General features: G+C 42.8%; 1 protein-coding gene across 2 annotated transcripts; it reads right to left on the minus strand.

The window, feature by feature from the left end:
• Positions 1–76: 76 nt before the first annotated feature.
• LOC128733611 (pre-mRNA-splicing regulator female-lethal(2)D) lies at positions 77–16,279 on the minus strand. 2 transcript variants are annotated; one of them, XM_053827329.1, is made up of 5 exons: positions 16,166–16,279; positions 15,075–15,464; positions 1,974–2,098; positions 1,561–1,894; positions 77–1,493 (listed from the first exon to the last, which is right to left on the minus strand). In XM_053827329.1, the coding sequence occupies exons 2-5, from the start codon at positions 15,286–15,288 to the stop codon at positions 652–654; spliced, it is 1,515 nt and encodes a 504-aa protein (XP_053683304.1). In that variant the 5' UTR covers positions 15,289–15,464; positions 16,166–16,279; the 3' UTR covers positions 77–651. The 2 variants fall into 2 exon arrangements, with proteins under 2 accessions (XP_053683304.1, XP_053683305.1); XM_053827330.1 differs by lacking the exon at positions 16,166–16,279 and adding an exon at positions 13,436–14,715 and having other exon boundaries at positions 15,075–15,181.
• Positions 16,280–24,595: the final 8,316 nt, after the last annotated feature.

Here is a 24,595-nt window from a genome sequence, read left to right on the forward strand (position 1 = left end):
TTTTCTTTTTTTTGTTCGAAGAATGCTCCTATTAAAACCAAACAATTGTTACGAATAATTTAACTCTATTCTTTTCGAAATAATTTAAATTACTACATATTGTTTTTATGAAGTTTTTGTGTTTTTCGGCTTGCAGTTGTATTTGATGTTTTCCTTAGATGTTAAGAAATGTTCATTTACGAAACAAAAAAATAACTTGCACTGTTTTGTTTTCTTTTCACGAAAAACTTGTTTCACTATCTTTTTCTTCCTATTTCCGGTTCTCTATTTTACTTACTTAACCGTAGATGATGACGGCAGGGCGCGGCACAATATGATTGGTTGTCCGCATCGCATCGGTCGGGGCCGGTCGGGCTCGCTAGCCGTGGTTCCACAAATGTACAATAACTATTATTGTATAAGGTAATCTTAGAGCTCTAATTTCAATCTGTGTTTGAGTGTGTTTTTTATTTCATATAACTTTAGAAGGATACTCATCCAAGCTCTTATATCTAGTCTGTTTTTTCGATTCTTCGCGGGATAGCGTGCTTCCGGCTAAAAAAAGTAACAGTACGCCATTCATTGCCCGGGAAAGAACGAAAGTCTCTCGTCGTTACGCGCGCACTCGCTCGGTGGAGGCGCCCGGTGGATCGTTTAAGGGTGGTAAGAAATTCAGTTCGCCCCGTTTGGCGCAAACCCCTCGGCAGCGTCGTCGTCGTCGGCCGGCTCTGCCGAAAGTACCGAAGCCCGGCGTAATTTTTTCACACTGACCGTCGCTTTGGGTGGTGCTTTACCTTTACCCGACCGTGTCATGCGCTTATTGCTACTGGCAATGATCTGCTCTTCTTCGTGTGGCTGCTGCTGGTGATTCTGCGAGGGCTCGACACTATCAGGAGGAGCCAACATCTTACCATTGTTAGACCCTTCCTCGTAATGACCACTATCGTCCTCGTCTTCACTACCCGCCGCCGCCCCTTCGTCGTCCTGCTCTTCAGTATAATTTCGTTTTTTACCACCAACCGTTTTAGCAGTCCTGTTGTTTGCTTTTTTGTTATTACTAACAGTACTAGAGTTACTATTACCGCTAAGTCTACTGTTATTATTACCACCGCTGCCGCCGATCGTTTGATCTTGCTCATTAACTAACTCATCACCACCGTTCTGTAACTGTAAACCCGGATTGCTGTTATTGCCACCACTACAGTGCGTCCGATTTTGATACACCAACAAAGATTCAGATTGTTCACTAGAACTTTGCTTCAACTTTGCATTATTATTTCCATTCACTAGGTACAGCGAGGAGGCCGGATCCGAATCCGTTTCCATTGGGGTCGAATCATCCCCACCGGAGCCGCTGATCGCACTACCGTTAACGTACGACCGCAACTGGAGCACCTCCTTCTCGAGAACCTCTTTCTCCTCCTTGGTGCTCTTTAGCTCCTGCTGGAGAAACACGATAGTACTCTGCATGCCCTCGACGTCTTCGTCCATCTCCTGTAGGAAATCATCCAGCTCTGCAAATGAGTCAAAAGAATCCCGATTATTATGCATCGAAGAATAGAGTCGGACAACCTAACTTACCCAACTGGGATTTCTTAACCTCTTCGTTGTATTTCTTCTGCAGCCCAAGTTCATGCTCTAGCTTGGCCAACCGTCCGTTGGAGGTCATCTTGCCCAGTTCTTCGTTCTCCTGATACAGCAGCCGACATTTGGCCATCAACCGTTTTCCCGTATTAGAGTCCGGGGTAAACTTCCAGGCCGACAGCTCGTTCTGTGTTTCTTCCAGTTTTGCCTTCGTCTGCTGCAGCTCGTTCTTGAGCTTCTGAAAGAGGATATTAACGGCAGGATCGAGCAGGGCTGAACGAAGGGCTGCCTGGCCCGGTGCTTGGGCGGTTTTAAGCTCGGCAATTTGGCTCTGTGAATTGGGGAAAGTTTGCATTTTGAACTAATTGATGAAATTTCAAGATCGAGAGTGGAAAAAAGCTGATACTTACGGCAAAATCTTGCATTTCCTGTTCCTTGACGGCGAGCCGCCGTGCAAGGATCCGTTCGCGACGCTGAGATTCGGCATACTGTTGTTTGAGTTTTGTTTCCGAATCCTTTACGGTTTGTAGTTCGTCTGTGGATTTCGAGAGGTGTAGATAAAAGCGACGTTAGTGTTTGCTGTAATTTGCAGAATTATTTCAAACAACCAGACGAATATGACAAACTGTGGAGAGCACATAAACGAGTATGGAAAAATATGACGAAAAACGTGATGCAAGATTTTTTGTATGTCCCAAAATGCAGCTGGTTGCTTCCGTAGGAACTATCAAAACCGTTCGAAATGAGTAAGACTATTTGCTTATTTAGTCAAACATATTTAAAATGTTCATTTATGCCAGTTATGCGGAACACGTTGTGAAACGTGGAACAGATTCATATTGGATCAAAGCAAGCCTTGCACACAACCGTACGAAACATTTCTCTCTGGCGAATGTTTTTTCAAACGTTCGTTTGCGTAAAAATGGGTACACAAAGCACTTTCCACCGAGTGCTTCGGCGAAGTAGTTTTTTTTTATCTCGCTTCTTCCCTGCTTGTGGTGATTAGGTTTCGAGTTTCCAGCAACAGAAGGACATTGCTGCTTGTTTACTTGAGAGCTTTACACGGGGATAGCATGTGTATATTTCTGCAGTATGCCGTATTGACGATATAATCAGCGATCCTAGTCGGACAGGCATGGACCTGCTGGACTTTAGGATTGGCCGATTCAAGGATTCCAATGTCAAGTCGGTAAATATACTACAATGCGAGCAACTGCCTAAACCATCGCTTGACACTTTCCTAGAGTTGCTTAGAAAGACCACTTTCCGGGGGTCCAATCTTCCCGAACCTAGCCTTTATAATCTTAAGAGTCAGAAATTGATGGTCTTCATAAGGGACTTTCTTTATCATTGTTGAAAAGCCTAGGAAGAGCAAAGATCTTTCTTCTTCTAAGCTTGCTAGCTTTCCAAGAGGAATAGCAAAGCAAAGCCTAGGTGCTACATTCCGTGATCGAAACTTGACCTTCTGTTTTTATACGACAGACTTCGCAGCCAGCTGTTAGAGTACAGGACAATTGCAGGGCCAGTTGCTACAATGCTATTGACTCTACCAGCCTCTCCCAGCCGAGATTCGAACATACGACGACTGTCTTATTAGGCCAGCGTCGTACCTCGAAGCCGACTGGGAGGGTCCACATGATAACGCTGTCCCCAATTATAGCCACTCCTGGCGCATATAACCAGTGCATTTCACTCTAAGACAGCGGTTCCCAACCTTTTTTTGTCCACGAACCCCCGGACGATATTTATTTTATTGAAGAACATGGACCAAAATAGGTTATCAGGAATTCCTCAATGTTCAGGTTATCAGGAATCAGGAATACCTGAAAACCATAAAGAAATGTCATCGTCCGCGTAGAGCCGAGGTGGCTCGCGATATTTGAAACAATCGTCTTCATTCGACTCGATTCTGGGTCACTAATTTCCTATGTGTCTCACTCTGGTTCTGGTAACCATCCAGAGGTTGCCTAGTCTCGCCGTCGCAAGCCGCTTTCGATTTGGTCAAGCCATCTTGCACGTTGGGTCCCTCTGTTGCTGGTGCCGGTGGGGTTGTTAAAGAGAACTTTTTTTCTTCGCACTGTCGTTCGGCATCATTCCTGGCTACGGCATCAAAGTCATCTGCGAAGCCTAGGAGTGGACTACCTTTGCTAAAAATCGTGCCTCTCGTTTCGATGCCCGCTCTTCGGACCATTAAGAGTGATGTTGAAAAGCACACAGCAAAGCTTTTGCGACCAACAAAGCTTTTGCCAGCCCAAGCTCCTACCTAGCGCCTCCACGTGGCCATACCCGGTAATACTCTATTGAGTAGCTAAGCTAGGAGGTGCGATTCCGTGTGGTACCCAGATGCAGACGGCTGAGCCACACGGCCATGGTAGCAGGTAAGTATAATATGTTATTTTAATTATTTGTTTCGTTTAAGCTCAAGCACCTCAAGCATTGTACAATTAAGACTCTAACCGTAACAAGCTTAAATAATGCACATGGATATCGTAAGGAAAAATTGAATTAATTATTGGATATTAGATGATGGAAACTGACGCAATTTTTTTTTTCATTCGAAGGATTGATGGTGAGATTGTTCTATTTTTCCCATATATGCTTCATTTAATTTTATTTTTCATATTTTATTCATATCGTATATACTGGGTACAAGAACACCTATGAAGATTGCGTGAGTTTTTACGCATCCTCTTAAAGTAGGTGTTCAACTAACCTACCCATTTCTACAGTCGTAAGGACATGGCCAGGTGTATGGTGTACTTACTGGTACATCGTATCAGCCACCCATGATGTGTACGGTTGTCTATGCTATGCTATGCTATTCTTCATCAAATGGGGCTGTCACAAGAGAACTCAATCAATTTCGATCACTCATCTTTTCAAGGTATGCCCGATCTACTTTCATCTATGCTCCCGCATCCCTGTTTGTATTTGGCGCTAGTGACATCAGTGATGGACGCTTTGATTTGAGCGCCAAACATTTCGAAGACTCACAAAGGCACCACTGGTCCATGTGTTTATAGTCTTGGTAAACTTCCTTCCCTCAACTGGTTGTTCAGCTACTGCGAAATTGGAGGGATTATTAGTGTCGATTTAGCAACGTTGACTATGAGATATGCTGCCTTGGAGCTATCGGAGCAGTCAAGCTGGTTCTTTATATCAGATCGCAGTAGGGACAGTATGTCGTCGTCGTCATTGTTGCATTGTCAAAGGGTTTCAGGGTAATCTACAATTCGACATACTATTATTGGTTACAATTAAAAATGTTCCCCAGGTGCTTTCAAGATTTATTTTTTGATATCAATAATCAGGCCATGGAAGTCCTGGGATCTCCAACATACTTCGGAGCGTTGTGATATGATTCACACATGATCGGTCAGCACGAAATCTACTAGCTGCCACCAGAGAGTAGCGTAAATTTTCTTCTGAGTCCAATTAAGACCTTGCAGAATATTTTGAAAGTGATACAAAGCAACATACTGCTGTATCAGTAAGATATCCTGCTTACACTCTGATCAGCTGATAATACCATCATGCTTTGCTGGACTTCATACTTATTATTGCTACTTCAATTTTAGCTAACGATGATGCCTCAGAGTTTACGCGAATTTTTCTCCAGTTGCAAATCGATGACGGGCTGCTATTTTAGCCATTCTGGCTGGCGCCCTCTCAATTCTGACTTTCGCATATCTCCGCTTATCAATTATCCCCAATGTTTTATATGAAATTCTGCTGGTGAATGCAACAATGACTCCAAACTGATTGGTATCTTACTTGCACTGGTTTGGTATCTGTCATCTCACACATCAAATCGAGTCGTCCGCCATTACCGCCAAATTTTTCGCGAACCCCCTAAAACTTTTGGCGAACCTCCGGGGGTTCGCGAATCCCCTTTTGGGAACCGCTGCTCTAAGAAACATTTTTGAACTGTGAATAGGCCATATCGGGATAATACAGAATTCAGCATGAAGGAAGGGTGATGAGGGCCCTGAGAATATACCCATGCTAACGTCACTTTGATATCGAAAGACTTGATTCTACTAAGATCTTATGACCTATCGAACTCATGACCATTTGCTTGTCAAAGCAGGCTTGGTAACCTTGCGGCTACAGTACATATGTACTCCTTGGTAGAACAAAGAGGGCTCCAACGTCTACATGGAAAAGTCGATCGCGTTCAAGGCTTTTCTAAAAAAAGGCTAATCGGGATAGTGTTCCGACTATAAAGACTAATAATCCGGACCGATTTGGCTCTGTTCAGGTTCCGGAACCGGAACAGAGCCAAATCGGACCGGAATTGAGTCGGAATAACAAAGTTCGTGCCGATTTTTAACCGGACCGGAACACGGACTTCAATTTTCGTTCCGATGTCGAACACTAAATTGGGAACTTTGAATGGTGTACGACATTGACTGGCTTGGTTTAATACTGCGTTTAAATGCTCAAAGCGAAAAAACGCGGTAATCTGCGTCAGTTTGTCAACGATAAGCATATCTATGAATACTCTTCATAACACAACCAGGAGAATGGGAAATCGTACCGTGACCAAGGAAAGCCAAGAGTTTTTTATCGGTGGTTATTTGACTTCACTTGGAAAGTATATGTCCGGACTCTTCATTTTTTGTAAAACATGTCCCAACTATGACCAGGGCTTGAAAAGTGATCGCAAGTTAACTGTGACTGCCTGCATGCGCTGGCTTTCTTGCGCTTCAAACACAATCATTTAACTGTTTTTTGAATGCAGTCATATTGAAGAGTGTAAAGTAAACTGCTAACTTACTGGAGGCGTAAGGTAAAGTGTTTTTTGATTCGACATAAGCAAAATATTTTGTAGTATTGAATCATACGATAGCGCGGTTACTTTTCGTTAATGCGGTGACTGTCAGTCAATTGACTGTTTTGCAGTCGAAATGGTAAAGCAAACTTGATCCAAACAAAAATGCAAAAAGCTCAGAACCTATTTCTTCTGCTGTACAATCGGAGGTATGACTGTACCAAACGCTGATTGTATTAGGCAGAGCGTCCGTATTCCACGACTGAACGGACGGAATGAATTCGAATGCGTGGTGGTTAACTGCGGTAGAAAAAAAGGGTCGGTTCAAACCCTGGCAATGATGTGTGATCGAATCGTCATTTTCGATGACAGAACTTTCGGTTATTCGTCTTTCCTGACCAGTAACGTAACCCTGCCAAATGGTGCTTGCTGTATTTGTTCTGTAGTGTCGAATGCAAGTAGAGGTCGTCATCCAAAACTCAGCTTCTGATCATAACTGGTACAGACTGATTACGATCCTGTCTAGTATCTATCGGGTTATTAGGTTGAATCGAACGATTTATTATAAGATACCCAAATTGGATTGTTGTCCGAAAAAAACACACCTGGACAACGAAGAAAAGACAAACCGAGGGGCTCATGGCGACGCAGCTTAGCCAACGTCATGTGGGCTGTTGACTTGTTAGCTGGTGAAAGCCATAGCGAGTAACCGTCGGCAGTGGAGATCTTTGATTTCATCCCTTTGTTCTGCAGGATCGGCCTACATGGACCAATAAGTTTTAAGTTAGCCGAAAAACATGCATTTGGCGAAGGATGGTTTGGCAACCTTTCGAATTAGTTATATGGGGGGCTTCCCCAAGATTCATGCTTGAATATTTTCCCGATTTTTTAGGAACTTTTCCGATTTTTTTTGAATTTTCAGCCAGAGGATTGTTAGATCCTAATTGTTTTGAGGATAGAGGGAACCTTAGTAAATGATTGCATTCTATCATTCCAAAAGTATCGACAAACTCGTGATTTAAGACGTTGAACACCAGTTGCATGTCATAGCTTATGTGCAATAATTATAGATTCGACGCACATTTTTGTGCGTTTGTAGAAAGAGGTATCATGAGACAGAATACATAGTTTGGATTTGTACGGTATATTTTGGCTCCAGATCTCAGGTTTTAGTCTGCATTCGGGCCTGAGCAAACCAACGTTTGATCTAGCTGAGCAGGATTTTTCATATATGTTGCTGCTGTGTGGATTCTTAAAAAACAGTAACATTCAAGTGCAACTGTTTTTTTCTTTTTCATCGAAAGAGATAGAGATTAAGTTTGCGGTTTCCTGGCAGAAAATGCATTTTTCGATATTATCAGTAAATGCTCTGATATTCAGTATCGTGGCATGTAAGTATCGCTTGTGAAATGGTGATTGCTCGGGCAGTGTCCAGTCATCAGTCCTGCAATTACACTTATTTTTTTAACCTATTCCAAGACTTTCCAAAATTTTCAACAAATTCCAAGACTGCAACTTGCAGACCAACCATTTGTTTATAAACTTCAAGGCGGCGTACGATTCAGCAAAACGAAATCAGCTGTTGCGGATTATGCTTGAACGTGGTTTTCCAACCAAACTGATTAGACTGATTACCCTACCCTGGTAACTAATAGGCATTTCCAGTGCAATTTAAATGCAAGCCAATAAGCAGTTAAGTTGCCTTAAATGCTATTTTAGCAAAATATGCGGCTACCTCACGGCTAGCCCTGTTATAGAGCTGACAATGCTTATTTGCAAATAGTTACCAACAAGAAGAATTTAAATAGAATCGTGGATGCCAATTTACAACAGTTATGCAGTCAAAAGGTTGGTTAACAGCAACATGCAGTATAAAACGCCATGGACTACCGATTGATTTGCTGCTTATACTAATGCTTATTGGTTGGGGGGCTCCGTAGCCGCAAGGTTACCGAGTCTGCTTTGACAAGCGAGTGGTCGTGGGTTCGAATCTTAGTAGAATCAAGCCATTTGATGTCAAGTGACTTTAGCATGGGTTTATTCTCAGGCCCCTCCATATACCCTTCCTTCATGCTGAATTCTTTATATTTATCCACTGAAGCCATCCTGACAGTGCAAATGTCCTTCTTATAGTTAAGTGTACTGGCCAGAGGTACGAATGAGTCCTCGCCAGGGATGACTATAATATGGGATAGTGCTGGTAGCGAGGAATAAGTGGGTAAAGTAGATCAAGCTTTGAAGGAAGGGTAAACCCCAATACACACAAGCACGCATAAATTTAATAAGCATATCGCTCACTTAATAGCGTTTATATCAAAAAGAAATGCAGTGCAGGTCATACAGCAAATACCCGGGCGATATTACAATAGATCAACTATACTGGTCGCAGTAATGAGTCCACACATGGAAAAAAAATGCTTATTGGTCACCTGGGTACCCTTGATAGTTCAAAATCAAGTGTCAGAATAGCGGGCGAGACATCGGACTCGTTTGTGACGTTAAATGGTTTGAAGCAATGTGACGGGTTATTGAATCAACATTTGCTTTGGAAGGTGCTACTCGAAAGGCAGGCACGCAGAGAAGCTGTACCATCATCACAAAATCTCATATGATGCCAGGGTTCGCGGATGACATCGATAACATCGGTGATAACTGTAGAGCTGTGGAACAGACGTACACGCATCTTAAGGAGAAAGCTGCGAGGATAGGGCTTGTCATAAACTCTGCCAAAACAAAGTATATACCGTGGTTGGTAGAGAGGGTGGAGACCCTTCGGGTGTTGGAACTGCCGTGGTGATAGATGGAGATGCTTTTGAAGAGTTCGTCGAATTTGTTTACCTTGGTACATTAGTGACATGTGACAACGATATGAGCCGTAGAGTAAAAAGGCGGATAGCGGCTGCCAACAAAATCTTCTACAAATTACGTCGGTAGCAGAGGTTCTGTGGCCTGCAACTCCCTACGTAATTCACGCTCTTTAAGATGCTAATTCTCACGGTGGTACGGCCACGAAGCGTAGACGTTGAAAGAGAGCAACCGACGAGCTCTTGGTGTTTTTGAGCGTAAGATCCTGCGATCAATTCTTGGCGGCATATTAGAAGATAGCAGCAGAGAAGCCGACAGAGGCCGTCGACATCCAGGCAGACCCCGTACCCGTTGGATGAGCGCTGTTGACTAGAACATGCTAGGGCGACTGCAGAATGGCAGCCCAAGACCGCAAAGCGTGGAGCGTGGATTGTCGCAAAAGTAAGTGAGCAACTCCAGGTTTTGGTTACTGCTAGATGTATAATAATTTGCTACCGATGTAGCAAATTTTTTTGCGGACGAACTCCGTATTAAATCTTGGTAGGTAAAGGTGGCTCATTTGTCTACTAGAGCAACTTTCGTGCATTCTACTTGATACCGAAATGGATCCAGTAGGAATACTGCGCAAATGTATTAAGATTTCCGTGTTTTCATGCTAAAGCCCGTTGCCAATAATCCAGAGAGATTTCATCTTCCACTAACTTTTTGTGTTCCGGTACAGTAGGCTGTTAATCTAAGGTCCTTGTCCCGCTGACGGGGCTGCCACCTTAATGTGGACGGGAGCCACTGAGCCTTTTCAAAATCTTGGTAGCCAGACAACGCCCGATGGTGGTACCAAGACTGATATAACCACATGGATCAGAAAGGCCAAGGGTGTTTTTGCAGGTCTGCGAAATATTTGGCGCTCAAACCGGGTCACTCTACGTACGAAAACCCGAATCTTTAATTCAAACGTTATATCCATACTACTGTACTGCCGTGAATCGCATAACAGTCCCATTTAAATAGGAAACTCCATAGAAAATGGGACTGATATGCGATTTACGGCAGTTTATGCCTGCGAAACGTGGTGCGTCTCAGAGGAAACAACGCAAAAACTGCAGGTATTTATTAACCGGTGCCTGCGATGTATCATTCGTGCCTGACGACTGGACATCCAACGAGGAACTCCATTGTCGATGTCATCAACGGCCGATAGCAACAGAAATTTGTGAACATAGGTGGAAGTGGATCGGACACACCTTGAGAAAAGGCGCGAACGAGGTTTGCAGAGAAACACTCGACTGGAATTCACAAGGATACCGTAGAAGAGGCAGACCCAGAGGCTCATGGCGACGCAGCTTAGCCAACGACATCCGGGTTGTAGATGAGAACCTGTCCTGGCGACAGGTAAAAGCCATGGCGGGTAACCGTCAGCAGTGGATATCTCTGATTTCATCCCTTTGTTCTTCCCGAACCGGTGGACATGGACACATAAGTAAGTTAGTAAGTAAGTAAGTATTAAGATTTGGAACTCCTGTAGTACTCGGATTGTGGAAGCATTGAATCATCGGGATTTTCGTATAGCAACTGTGTGGGGTACATAACCGGTCTCCTTAAACGCCGTTTAGGCATCTGTTTTGTATCACCTGGAGTTCTCGAAAGGACGATCTACAGAAAAGTCCCTAATTAATTGGCAACAAGATACTGCAGTCGGGTGTGGATTAATCAGAAGTAGAGTGTTTTCCTAGTGGTTCTGGATAAGAATTAGGCAACCTTCCTCAATATTCGACAGGGAGACGACAACTTCCGCTTTCGAAACTGCAACTTTACTGTTTACTTCAATTGATATTCGATTTGGAAGACGTCTACGGGGAGAATAAATCAGCATATATTTTGTTTTAGCTAAGTTCACTGACAGCAAGTTAGCTCCAAACAATTCGTTCAGAAGCATAAAATCCTCTTCGATATGACGTTGAATTGTTGCGCAATCAGTTCCTTGGTAAAACGCAGGTATATCATCCGCAAAGAGACGCAATTTCCCATGCAGATCTAGCTTAGCCAGGTCGTTGATAAATATTAGAAACAAGATTAATCCCAGGTTACTGCCAGGCTTCGGCCGTGCTCTGCAAAAAATCTCAATTCTCGGCGTTTTCCTAGCAAATCGCAGAAGACGAATCGATTTGCTCTCTCTCAGTCGGATGTTACCTTCTCCGACGCGTCGAGTTTTGTTTTGCTTTTGCAGTGCTTTGCTCTGCCGGCGAGTGAGCATCAGCTTGATTTCATCTTTCTTTTTCTGCCGGAGCGCTACCGAATGCATGCTCTCAAGGTCACGGAGCAAATCGTTCCAGTCCATATAGTTGCCTATTGGATATTCTCTTTAGGACACGGAGCGAAAAGTCTCGTGTCTTCAGGGTGCGAAGAAAATCTGCTTGTCGTTGTGCTCCTTCTGCGCAAGATGAATGGTCGTAAGAGAAAACAGTATTCAGGCATCGTTCGGAGGGAGTTGGAAACGGTTGAACAGAAAACGAAAGCACTTGATCTTTGTGAGAAGCAGATTGCTCTGCCTCTGTATGCATAAGATGAGCAAAATGAAGCCTGGTTACTACTGCCTTGTGGCACACCCTTTGACGCAGTAGCTTTCAATAAGTGATTTCACTACTCTTCTAATTCCACAAACTTCCAGTTTATCATTTAGCAGTCTGTGATCTATTGTATTGAAGGCCTTCTTCAAATCAATAAACAAGGCTCCAACTATTTTATGATTATTCATACGCACAAGCAAGCCTCTGTAGTTTATCTAACCTTTTCTGGGTTGAAGGTTCTTTTACCTTCGGCCACTAAATGAGTCAGGCATAAGTTAGCCTCGTTTAACTTGTTGGTAATTGCTGAAGATGTCCGCTGGACCATGTTGGATTTAAGCCCTTAGTGATTGCCGATCGCTTCAATGCACGTCCACGTGCTTAGCTTAAAAAGGGTCTCGATTTTTGCAATATATGTGACATGCATTTGTTGCCAAATTCAAAATGCTACTGTACTAGTCAAGGTTTCTTTTGGTTGACAACGTTCCGCCCACCTGCCCATAGAGCTGGTAAGACTCATGTGTGCTGGCGAGAAACCGTAGACTGTGACGGAATGAAAAGAAATTATATAATGAACCAGGTCCAGAAAACCCTGAGCTACCGAGGAGAAAAGTTAGCGTGGATCTGTGGAGATAAGGGCGACGAAAGTGAGTACGGTTGTTGAGTCTACACTCTCGAGATCTCTAACGAGAAAACCGTATTCAAAGCGGGATTGCAAATTTTTACGTTCATTCCGATTTTGAATGAGTTCAAATTTTCTGCATTCAGGTCTGTATTCATTCTAAATCATGAAACGAGCCTAAGCGGTCCGTCACACGGCAAAAACATACCTTTAACAGCTTGAGTATTGACGTTAAAGTATTGTTCTGGACACTTCGACATGTACAGAAGGAAGGGAAAAACGGCTATTACGGTTTCAAAAGTCGATGGATTCGTATAGCAAAGAATAACTGGTAGCGATTCTAGAGATCAAAGATGTGGTGACAGTCCTATTTATTTTTTTGCCGTCGTAAACATTGCAGGAATTGCAGTTCATGTGCTCATAAATATAATAAAACTTTCGATTATCAAAATAAAGTGTTTTTGACCCTGTGTCCCACTGAAGTGGCATTCTCATAGTACGTATCCAGTTTGCATTATTATAGAGTCTGTCGTATAGATTCGGCACTAAGTTCAATTTAGATTGTTTAGATTGATGAAGCTAACAAAACTTTAAAGATTTCCTGAACGATTTAATATTTAGTTAAATCTTGCATCACATTTTCCCATTAAACGTAAACAAGAATGGATCAGCGAATGCGAATTATCCTGTCTTTGAATTGTGATATGGATACACTTGTTTCTTCAAAAAAGATTACCAATTTCGAAGCATTGATGAATTAACACAAAAAAAATATATGATGAGACAGAAAAAGCCTATCCATGAAGGGAAGCCTGTGTATGTTTCGGTCTGGCTAATGGGGTAATACTGTATAACAAACTTATAGATGGGATTTTGGGGATCTGAAATCGAATGCAATAATAATGTTATCTATTGGCACAGCTGCTAACTGCTTTGAAGTGGTTCTGTCCTTTTTTAATAATGTATCAAATAATTGTTGTAAATCATACCAAAAGAAACCACCCACACACGTGTAGCTCACGCGCCCGGCAGCGATGGGTGCCGCCAGATTTGGACCATTTTTATTTGGGTGTACACAAAATTCTCAACCGAATCAACAAACCAACGCACAAAGCTTGTGAGGCACTTTCTGCTTTCCGAAGATCTGGGACAGCATAGACGAGATCAGGGAATCCTTCGGCCAGCCTGCTATTATTAACTGGGCGGTTACTTTGACTTCCACTGATCTAGAACACTATAGCCTTCCCATTCTCATTCCCGGTTAGACACTGTAGACACTGTTTGAAACTCTGATTCGCGCTTGGACGGTGCACTGATTTTTTTTCTATACAAATAATGCGCTAATGCTGAAATCAAGAGACACTCCACACTTGACGAAGACGCTTGTCGACTTTTTTTGCATCTCTTTATACACATTCACTTGCTCATATTTCAGATTGAGTATGGCTATGGGCGTGATCACACTATTGCTTTTTGCGACCCACCCGACTTAACCCATTTCATCTTTTGGTGTATCACACACAGTTCATTGGCTTTTCGATTTCACTATACTTTATTGATTTTTTTGGCAATATATTTCCCACCCCTAGAGCACAGTTCTCATTTCACCATTCATTTTTCTTGTTGTTGCCCCGAAGACGATGGTAGTGACGTTAGCTGGATCAATAAAAACCTACTTTTTCTTCAGGCATATCTCATGCTACGATGGTTGAATTTTCTTGATTACTTTTCAACACGTCCATACATCACAATAAACAATTAATTGGCTTTACCAGCTGGCTGGCATGCAAGCAGAACACCTTCACTATTTACCATAATAATTGAAACGCATGAGGACGATCGTTTCACATGTCGTTGCAGTTGCAAATAAAAACACTATCAATTGACAAAGTTCGTCTTCTCAAGCACTGTTGTCGCAGCGACGGAAATCGAATTAAAGCCATAGCACTTTCCGCAGGAAGTCGGTGACTGTAGAGATCGCGAACAGGTACGTACGACAGCAATCGATCCCAGCCGGTGCAATGCCAACTCATCAAACCTTCCCGTAATTCATTCAGTATCTCCCAATAGTTAATTTTTTGTACTGCTTTTTGTTAACCAATTATTGTACGTTGCATTAACTCTGTTTTTGTATTTTTTGGAGAATCATGCTGATTTTAAATTGTCACAAATGAGTAATAATTTTTAGTTTATGATATTGGAGAATAGAAAACAATTCACATATTATGTTATTGTAGGAAACAAAGCACGTTACTTATGTTTTAACCGGAATAATTATATAATGCGTATTTGCATCGTCCAGAGTACCGCAAGCTGCAAACTAGAGTTCAAACTGTGTCCACGCATGTACTACCGTTTAGCAATCTATCACTCACATCGCACGTTGTCTGCTGTTGAGTAATAAAATTTCATTAGCATAATCGACCGTCACTCGATCCACATCCATGTTTGGAAAGTTGTCTGCGTTTAAAAATAATACCGAACACTGTTCGTAGAAACTAATTTCAAGGATAGATACGAAACGAAACCACAAAAACTATTATCGATAGGTCTACAGAATGAAAGTTGCGCTATTTAGACGAACTTATCCCTGAATTTTAAACAATACAGAATCAACGATATGACTAATAATTTATCTCCCTGCTCTCAAAAAAAGTCAGTCGTTAGACGAGTGGTTATTGCTTTGTTGTTTTGGGTAAGAGAAAGATAATAAGTTTGCGAGTCTGTTACGAGGCTCGACGGTGGGTACCTTCCAGCATGCGGCAGTGATACTCCAACGATTCACCGGTACGACCGGTCGAACCGGATCCGGCTGCGGTACCGGGACCAGAACCGACAACCCCGGATCCAGCAACGGGGGATGCTGCAACGCCGGTGTTACTTAATGGTGGCGACGACGCGGACAACGACGCATTATTGTGTTCGGTGTCCATAAGGTTTGAAGTGTCTTCAGCACTCTGCATTGCCTGCGGTCAAACTCGCTTTTTGTTTTTTTCGGAACTATTCCCGGCAGTTTACCAACTCGAGAAATGTGTTCTATTTGTAACGAATCAACACGCACTTGTCAAATAAACACTGGAATCTTCAGCTCCGATTGCACTCTTGTACAATTACTTGTTCAACTCCTCGTTGCAATCAACTGTAAATAAAAATAGAAAACATTATCAGTTTATTTGTTGTATGGGAGGCAATTTTGGGCAAAACTTGTGAATCTTTGTTATTAATTTATGCTTGTAGCGCAATAAATAAATTTCATACGCAATGGAGGTACAGTGTGGATTAATAGTACGGCTTACATGCAGTTGGATAAAGTTCAAATAGCCTTTATTCCACATTGGCAAGAATCTGTTTTTGGTTAAACTTTTTAGCATACATAAAAATATGTTCTGAGATATGCTCGAAAAAATATTCTTCCAGCACCGTTCGCATTATGCAGGCCCAACTGTAACCTGTTCTTTAGAAGGTATTTTTCTGCTCTTGTCATGCCCCAGTTACGCATGAAAATGGTGACGCCTTGCCATTTTTTTCTTATTCCAGCCACATCATTATAAGCAAATTAACAACGCAAAACAAATTGCATTCAGCTGCTTCTTTAGATTTTTCGTTAATGAAAAGCGAAAAAATTACAGCTGAAATTTGATCTAATCCACTTTTGAGCTTTAACGCTGGCAAAGAACTTTCCTACCGTCGTCCGTGTGTGAAGTGAACACCAATGGAAACCCCCCATTTTAGTTTGCTCAGTGGTAGCTATTTCGCTGCAGACACCAATTTTAAAAGCACATTTTCCACTCAAATTATCTTCGTTCTTGACGAAAAATATCTAATTCCGCTATGTCTCACCTTGCACTACGCTTTCCCACACCGCTAGATCACTTTTTCGCTAGATTTAGTCTACAATTTTTTAAAAAATCACATCACCGTTGGCTTGCGACGAAGCCACTTTTACCATTTTCAGATCGCGATTGATGGATTTCTTTTCTTTTCTGTCCCGTTCCAAATCGAGAGGGGAACAAAAATTTCCTCTCGTTTGGCTGTGTGTGTGACATGAGAAAGAGAAGAAACACGTTTAAAATAAACCAACCTGATTTTGACGGTTAATTGAGTGCACGTTAGTTTTTTTTTAGTTTAAAAGTATAGGCTAAAATTACTTAAACCTGTTGACACACCTAAAATTGATTACGTGAATCCCGCTATTCGTGACTACGAAGTTGCTGATCATCTGAGAGAGATTCGCGGATAGGAAAAAATCGTACGTCAAATGCAGCCAGTTTGAACTGTCAAATGCAATGAGTTGTTATTATTGGTCAGAAATGGAAAAGTATTGGTAACTCATACAAGTTTTCGGATGGTAGTTCTTTAGGAAAACCCAAAAAAGAAATTAAATTGGTCTTATATTTTTCGTTGAAAATTAGCTGCTAACTAAAAAAACGTTTGATAATATTTTACGCTAAGCATGTAGCTAATTAATTAAAACGATGTTTATTCGTGAGCTTCTTGAATGCTAATAATATATTTTACAATGATTGTCATCCTTATATAAACTTCTACTCTAAGCTATGCCTACTATATCTCCTACAGTTCGGCCATTCTGACCAATTACATCGTCCTCGATGTACATCATTCCTGTGTTTTCATAATTTAATATTTGCAGAATGGTCTTCGGGCATCGGGATGCAAAAAAATAAGTGAAAATCCATCAATTCTTCAAAAGCTAATTCGTCCTGCCATAGACTAGAAGCTCTAGAACTCACAATCGTATTTGTGAAATCACATCCAACTGCTCCAACAGTTATGTTGATTCCACTAGACGCTGCTCCAACAGCGCTTCTGATTGCTCCAACAGTCATACCAGCAGTCGCACCAACGGCTCTGGTTTCTTCACAAAAAATAGTCTCCGTAGTTTCAATCACTTTGACGACGAATTCAACTGCTCCAACAGTTGCGGCGATTTTACTAGTTGTTGCTCCAACAGCGCTAGTCTCGCTTTTGATAGGTCCAAGAGTCGATCCAACGGCTCTAATTTTTTCATAAAAACTATTGCTTGTACTGGTAATTTTGCTCCAAATGGACATCTTCGTTCGATTGCCTTGAGGAATTTCCATTTGCCGATAAGCTTTCGGTTCTCAAAAAATTTCTGCATTGTTGATTGAAGGCACTCACGGAGTATAATCCCACTTCTGATAATTGTAGCTAATTAATTAAAACGATGTTTATTCGTGAGCTACTCGAATGCTAATAATATATTTTACAATGATTGTCATCCTTATATAAACTTCTACTCTAAGCTATGCCTACTATATCTCCTACAAACATACTTTCGAATTTCTCACAAAATTATACTCATAACGTGTCATTTTACATGCAATAAACTATGCGCTTCCGATTTATCACATGTTGCATACAATATTTTTGCAGAAGCTGATGTGCCGTAGACCAACTAGCACCAAAAAATGTCGCTACAAGACACGCACTTATCACGTCCAATGTAGAGTTCACGCACGCGCTTGAACGGTCAGCCCGAAAATGAACACAAACATAATAAGAAGAATAAGAACTGTCAAAGAATGAGAAAAAGGAAACCGTTTTCGCGACTCTCTCTCAGATGCAGGGTTCTCAAAAAGATTGTTCGCATATTACGAACACATTTTATAGAGTCCGCCATTATAGCACGCATACACAGAACCCCGCATTTGTGTCCAAAAACTGCTTCCGAAAATGGGCTCTTTGACAAAAGGTTGCTGACTGCTAATTTCCCGTTAAAGAATTTCTTTTTTGTTTTACTACTCGTATAGGAAAGTGATATAAGGATATTTCTCTAAGACATCTTGATATCGTTTTGACGAAAAATTTTCCGCTTGCAATTTGGAATGTTGCATTTCGATATATCCATGAAAATAGGGTAGTCACTCCATTAATCGCGCAGCTAAGCACAATGTAATCTCTTTTCCCTTGTTTATTGAGGTATATACACCTTTTCGCGTGCTTAATGGCGGATAGTGGGTGCAACTTTTGGAAAATATTTCAATGCTTTTGGCAACTTTGCTAACGTACGCTTGACAGTTTTGCAAGGGGAAAATGTCAACATGACGTGAGCAGAGTTGCCAAAAGCATGTTATTTTTTCCGTTAGTTGTACCCACAAGCCATAAATCCCTATAAATGTATATCTTTATACGGCTTTAACTAGCCGCCATTAGGCACGCGAAAAGGTCGATTGTTGAACTGGAGGCTAACCACCTTTGTTTATTGCTCTACTAGCTACACGCTAGTTTGACTGGAGGTTAACCAACTCGATATGCTAGGCAGTCTGATAAGTACCTGAAAATTCTAAGAGATAGCATTAGGATTAGCATTGGTTGGTAAACGGCTGGATAATGCGGAATATAGACCCCATAGTGGTGGTTAGCCTCTTATCCAGCAACTCCGATCTCGACCTCCTCGTGGTACCAGCCAGAATACGAGCAACGTTAGCGGACCTCGGGTAACCAACCCCGGTGGAAAATAAGGTCGCATACTAACCGGGAAGGAGGTATAGTGAGTCTCGGCACTATAAGATGGCAGCCCCATCGCGAGACTCGGTAGTGTTGCCCCAGTACGGCTACAGTAGGCGACGGAACTAGGACGACGAATGGAGACTCGGTACTTGGAATTGCAGATCGCTAAATTTCGCAGGTTGCGAGCGGGTGCTGATTGAACAACTTGAACTCCGAAAACTCGGCATCGTAGCTCTGCAGGAAATCTGTCGCAAAGGAGAGAAGGTATGGAAGATCCGTGGCGGAAAGGCCCAGTTTCGCCAGAGCGGTGGCGCTACCAACGAACTGGGAACGGGTTTTGAAGTGCTGGGCGGAATGCAGGATCGCGTGATACATTGGAAAGCGTTCAATGAGAGAATGTGTGTATTGATGATAAAGGGCCGTTTTTGCAATTATAGCATCATTAACGTGCAATGCCCGCATGAAGGTAGACCCGACGATGAGAAAAAAGCATTCTACGCGAGGCTGGAGGTAACGTACGACAGCTGCCCGTCACGGGACATCAAGATCGTCATCGGGGATATGAACGCCCAGGTCGGTAGGGAAGATGCGGGTATTGATTCTGACCATTACCTAGTAGAAGTACATGTGCACTCAAAGCTGTCCACCGTATACCGGACACGTCAAAGCCGCCTTCCTCCGCTGAACATCAGGTAGCTAGATAACCCACAAGCAGCCGAGAACTACGCGCGAGTACTGATTGAAGCACTGCCTTCTTCCGAGGAGAGCTTCAAACCTCGAAGACGGTTGGGGCAGAATACGCTCGGCCATCGGAGAGGCCGCTACCGCGGCACTAGGTATTGAGCCTCGGAGTACACAGAATGATTGGTTTGATGGGGAATGCCAACAAGTGGTGGAGGGGAAAAAACTGCTTGGAAAAATTATATAAGTATTGCCACTAGAGAGAACCTGACCAAATACCGACGAGCTAGGAACCAGTTGACCACGATCCTGAGGAGGAAAAGCGCCAAAAGGAAGACAGAGATCGTGAAGAATTAGAGCAACTATTCCGAGCTAGTGACACGCGCAAGTTTTATGCGAAGGTGAACCAAACTCGGAAGGCCTACATACCGAAACCAGACATGTGTAAGGACGAGGGAGGGAATCTAATCACAAACGAGCGCGAGGTGGTCGACAGATGGAAGCAGTTCTTCGATGAACACCTCAATGGCGAAGTCGCAGAAGGAGGCGGAACGGAAATTAACCTAGGAGCGCCCATGGAAGATAGTAATGTCCTAGCGCCTGATCTCCAAGAAGTCAAACGAGAAATTGGGCTGCTGAAGACCAATAAGCCGCTGGGAAGGACCGCCTGCCGGCAGAGCTTTGGAAACATGGCGGAGAAACGCTAGCAAAGGCTCTACACTGGATTATTTCGAGGATTTGGGAGGAGGAAAAGCTACCGGAGGAATGGATGGAAGGAGTGGTTTGTTCCATCTACAAAAAGGGTGATCGGCTAGACTGCTGCAACTATCGTGGTATTACGCTGGTAAATGCCGCCTGCGAGGTACTCTCTCAGATCCTGTTACGCCGCTTGTCACCGATAGCACAAGGTTTCGTAGGGAATTATCAGGCGGGCTTCATGGGGGCTCGCGCAACTACAGACCAAATTTTTACTATCCGACAGATCTTGCATCTTGCACGCGTCACGTCTTTATTAATTTCAAAGCAGCATACGATACAGTCGATCGAGGCAAGCTATGGCAGATAATGCACGAACACGGTTTTCCGGACAAACTGACGCGACTGATCAGAGCTACATTGGATCGAGTGATGTGTTTCGTACGCATCTCTGGGACACTCTCGAGGCGAGGGTCGAGAGAAGGTGACGGTTTATCCTGCATGCTGTTCAACATCGCTCTTGAGGGGGTGATTCGACAAGCGGGCATCGAAAAGAGAGGCACGATTTTTACCAAGGGTAGCCAACTTCTAGGCTTTGCAGATGACTTCGATATCATAGCCAGGAGCAGTCTACGCCAGACTGAAAGCGGAAGACCAAATACATGAAAGGAAGAGGCTCACAGGAAACAAACGCGCGCCTCTAACGGACGGTAACCGTTGACGGCGACGAACTAGAAGTGGTAGAGGAGTTCGTGTATTTGGGATCGCTGGTGACCGCGGACAACAACACTAGTGAGGAGATCCAGCGGCGCATCCAAGCGGGGAATCGGGCCTGCTTTGCCCTTCGTAAAACGCTACGATCAGGAAGCGTACGCCGCCGCACGAAGCTAACAATGTACAAAAGTCTTATTAGGCCGGTAGTTCTTTATTGACTTGAAGCCGTGACACTGCTCACGGAGGACATACGCGCCCTTGCCGTGCTGCGGACGATATTTGGCGGAGTACAAACTGAAAGCAGAGAATGGCGGAGGCGTATGAACCACGAGCTACAGACGCTGCTTGGGGAGACTCCCATCGTACATCTAGCAGTGAAGTACATCTAGACAGTGCGACGAAAACAGTCCTCTTCAACAACCCCACCGGCACCAGGAACAGGGGGCCCCAATGTGCACGATGGCTCGACCAGGTCGAAAGCGATTTGTGACTTCTGAGACGACTAGGAAATTGGCGGCGACGAGTGGCCCAAGACCGAGTTGAATGGAGACGAGTGCTTGAAACAGCACGAGCCACCCCGGCTCTATGCTGAAGAAGAAGAAGAAGAAGAAGAAGAAGAAGAAGAAGAAGAAGAAGAAGAAGAAGAAGAAGAAGAAGAAGAAGAAGAAGAAGGAGAAGTAGGCATTAGTATTTACTAATGTGGACCATTTTTGTCGAGCTTGATCCTTCAAATGACGCCTGTCAAAACTTCAGCCATTTATGTTTACGCATTTATAAGTTACAGCACTTAGAATCGACTAAGCTCCGAGTTTTTTTTAATATGGAAAAGTCTGAGTTTCGAGTTTTGATCAAACACTACTATCTACGCAAGAAAACGATATCCGAGACCAAGGCCAAGCTGGATAAGTATTTCCCGGACTCTGCACCGTCGATTGGAACGATTCATAAGTGGTTTACCGAGTTTCGTTGTGACCGTACGAGCACAGTTGATGCTGAACGATCTGGGCGCCCAAAAGAGGTCACTACACCAGAAATTGTCAGAAATCCATGACATGATGTTGAATGATCCCAAAGTGAAATTGAGAGAGCTAATGCTGTAGGCATGTCATTGGAACGCGTGGGTAATATCGCGCATTCAGTTTTGGGCATGAAGAAGCTCTGCGCGCGATGGGTGCCGCGTTTGCTCACAGTGGACCAAAAACGAATTCGTGTGACGACTTCCCAGCAGAACTTGGCATTATTTTCGCGTAAGCCGCCCGAGTTCTGTAAACAGCTTCCCGTTTTCGCACATCTCTCGTAGCTTATGGCCACAGATCAGAAGTGGAAGTCCGAGCGATTCGGCGATCAAAACTGGTAACAGAGACTTTTTTGTTTTTCTTTGGGAAGGTTTTCGCATAGAAGCCACGCTGTTCAGCTGGCTGTAAAAACTCTCTTTCTCTTGCAAGCAGCATCTGTTGGCGCCTAGCACTGGCTTGTTGTAAGGTTTCTAACCCGTGTTCTGAATCTGGCAACGATTATTCGCTCAATTATAGGTTCCCACTTCATCAGGGCCTCATGCACCCCTGGGCTTAGCAGGAATCTAACTCATCTTTCTCGAGTAGCATTTTCACCTCGTCTGCCAGAGTAGAGCAAGACCTGCCCGGATGATCTTCCATGGGCACTCCTCGGTTAACTTCCGTTCCATCTCCTTCGTCAAAGGGGTGTTCATCGAAGAACTGCTTCTACCTGTCGACCAACTTGCGCTCGTTTGTGAAAAGATTCCCTCCCTTGTTCCACCATATGTCAGGTTTCGGTGTGTATCCCCTACGAGTTTGGTTCATCTTCTCGGAAACTTGTGACATCATATATAGCTCGGAATAGTTGTTCTAATTCTTCTCGATCTCCGTCCTCCTTTTGGCGGCTTTTGCTCCTTAGAATTGTGGTCAAATTTTTCCTTTTTCGTCGGTATTTGGCCAAGTTCTCTCTAGTGGCAATGCTCAGATAATTTTTCGCAGCTATGTTTTTCTCTCCATCGCTTGTTGGCATTTTCATCAAACTAATCATTTTGAATACCGTCGATTCGGGCGAAATTGATCAGTCGGGTGAAATTGATCACCTTGGACCAACGAGTAAAAAACTCTTTATTCTACGTTTATGCTGATTCATAAAGCTGAATATGCACCCATCCATATAAAGAATGAGTTACAGGTCAAAGTCACTTGGCTTTCAGCAAGATTGATCTTGTAAATGGCTTGATTTTTTAAAATTTACTATTTTGATCGAATCGCAATTTTCAACATGCCCGATAAAACTCCTTGCTGTTAACACAAATTTCGTTGCAGAAGGAAATTTTGATAGAACTAATTCGATTCTCTAATTATCTGGCTGTGCTTTGATAATTTCCAAGAATAAAATTATGCGACAGAAATTGTTTGATTTGACCTTTTACGAAATAAAACGATTGATAACATCATGAACTGAGGCAACATAGATTTCTAGATCGCTATGGGTGCGAAATGGAGCTGCCACCTGCGAAAGTTTATTCTTTCTGTGAAGCAGAATGGAGATTTATAAAAGGGTGCAAAAGACAGACAATACTTCGCACAAATTTTACAAATGCTCCATATGGCAGTTGCATGAGAGTGCAAGAGATCGGTTTGTGCTTACATAGCGAAATGCAACTACACATTCAAAGAGACAGTGAAGCTCCCGTATATGAGGAGAATTAAATTATTTGTTTAACTAGATTGGTGAAGATTGTATACGAAAATCGTACATTTACACATATATACAGCAATGTTTAAACAAAAACAAACGATTACGATGCTAAAATTGGCTTAATATCTTTTCTATCGTTCATATTTATTTAGCAGATGCATCAACCATGCTAATGTAGAGCTGACTGTTTGGTTTTTGTGCTAGTTGCTGTACGCGACATTGTTGCCTACATACAGGCAATATCTCGATTACGCCAGATTTTATACTGCACGTCAGGTTATTGCTCTCAGAGCGTATGGTTTAATAGCAATATCGTCTTGATTTGTACGTGATCAATTTCACCCGTTATTTGTAAATTTTCAATTTCACGATTACATTAAGTTTTATCTAAAATAAAACTATTTATATAAGATATAGATGATACTGTCGTGTAGCCGGCACTACAGTACTTATTTTAAAATTGAATAATCTTCCTAAATATGTTTCTATTCAAAGATATTTAAAAAATACTCGAAAAAGTGATCAATTTCACCCGAATTCACGGTACTCCGTTCGTTTGAAAACAGACACTGATGAAACCTGCAAGTCGTATAGGCGAAACACGTATCTGACATGAATTAATAGCGGAATTGAATCGTGAAAAAAGTTATTTTTAATTATAATAACTTGTTTACGTTTGTCACGTGAATTTAGGTGGGTATCCGAGACGTGTGAAGAACCCAGCCGTTGAAAAAATAAGCACGCAGCCAAAAGTGACCGATTTGTTTTCTTTTTAGCTCTACTCTGTTTATACTTCTCTCTTTCTTTTAGCTCTTTACTGCCAGCCCTGCTGGCTTGGTGGTTAGCTATGAGATAGAGGTATACTTCCATCTCACCGGGCGGATGCGCCTCCGGTGCGGTGTGTTAGTGTTCGTTGCAGAACTTTGCCGTTCGTTCATTGTTTGAAAAGGCGTGCATCTGGTAGGACGCGTATAGAGTGCCGCTCCGGTC

The sequence above is a fragment of the Sabethes cyaneus genome, chromosome 2 (genome assembly GCF_943734655.1).
Source record: "Sabethes cyaneus chromosome 2, idSabCyanKW18_F2, whole genome shotgun sequence".
In the NCBI taxonomy this organism is placed as follows: domain Eukaryota; kingdom Metazoa; phylum Arthropoda; class Insecta; order Diptera; family Culicidae; genus Sabethes; species Sabethes cyaneus.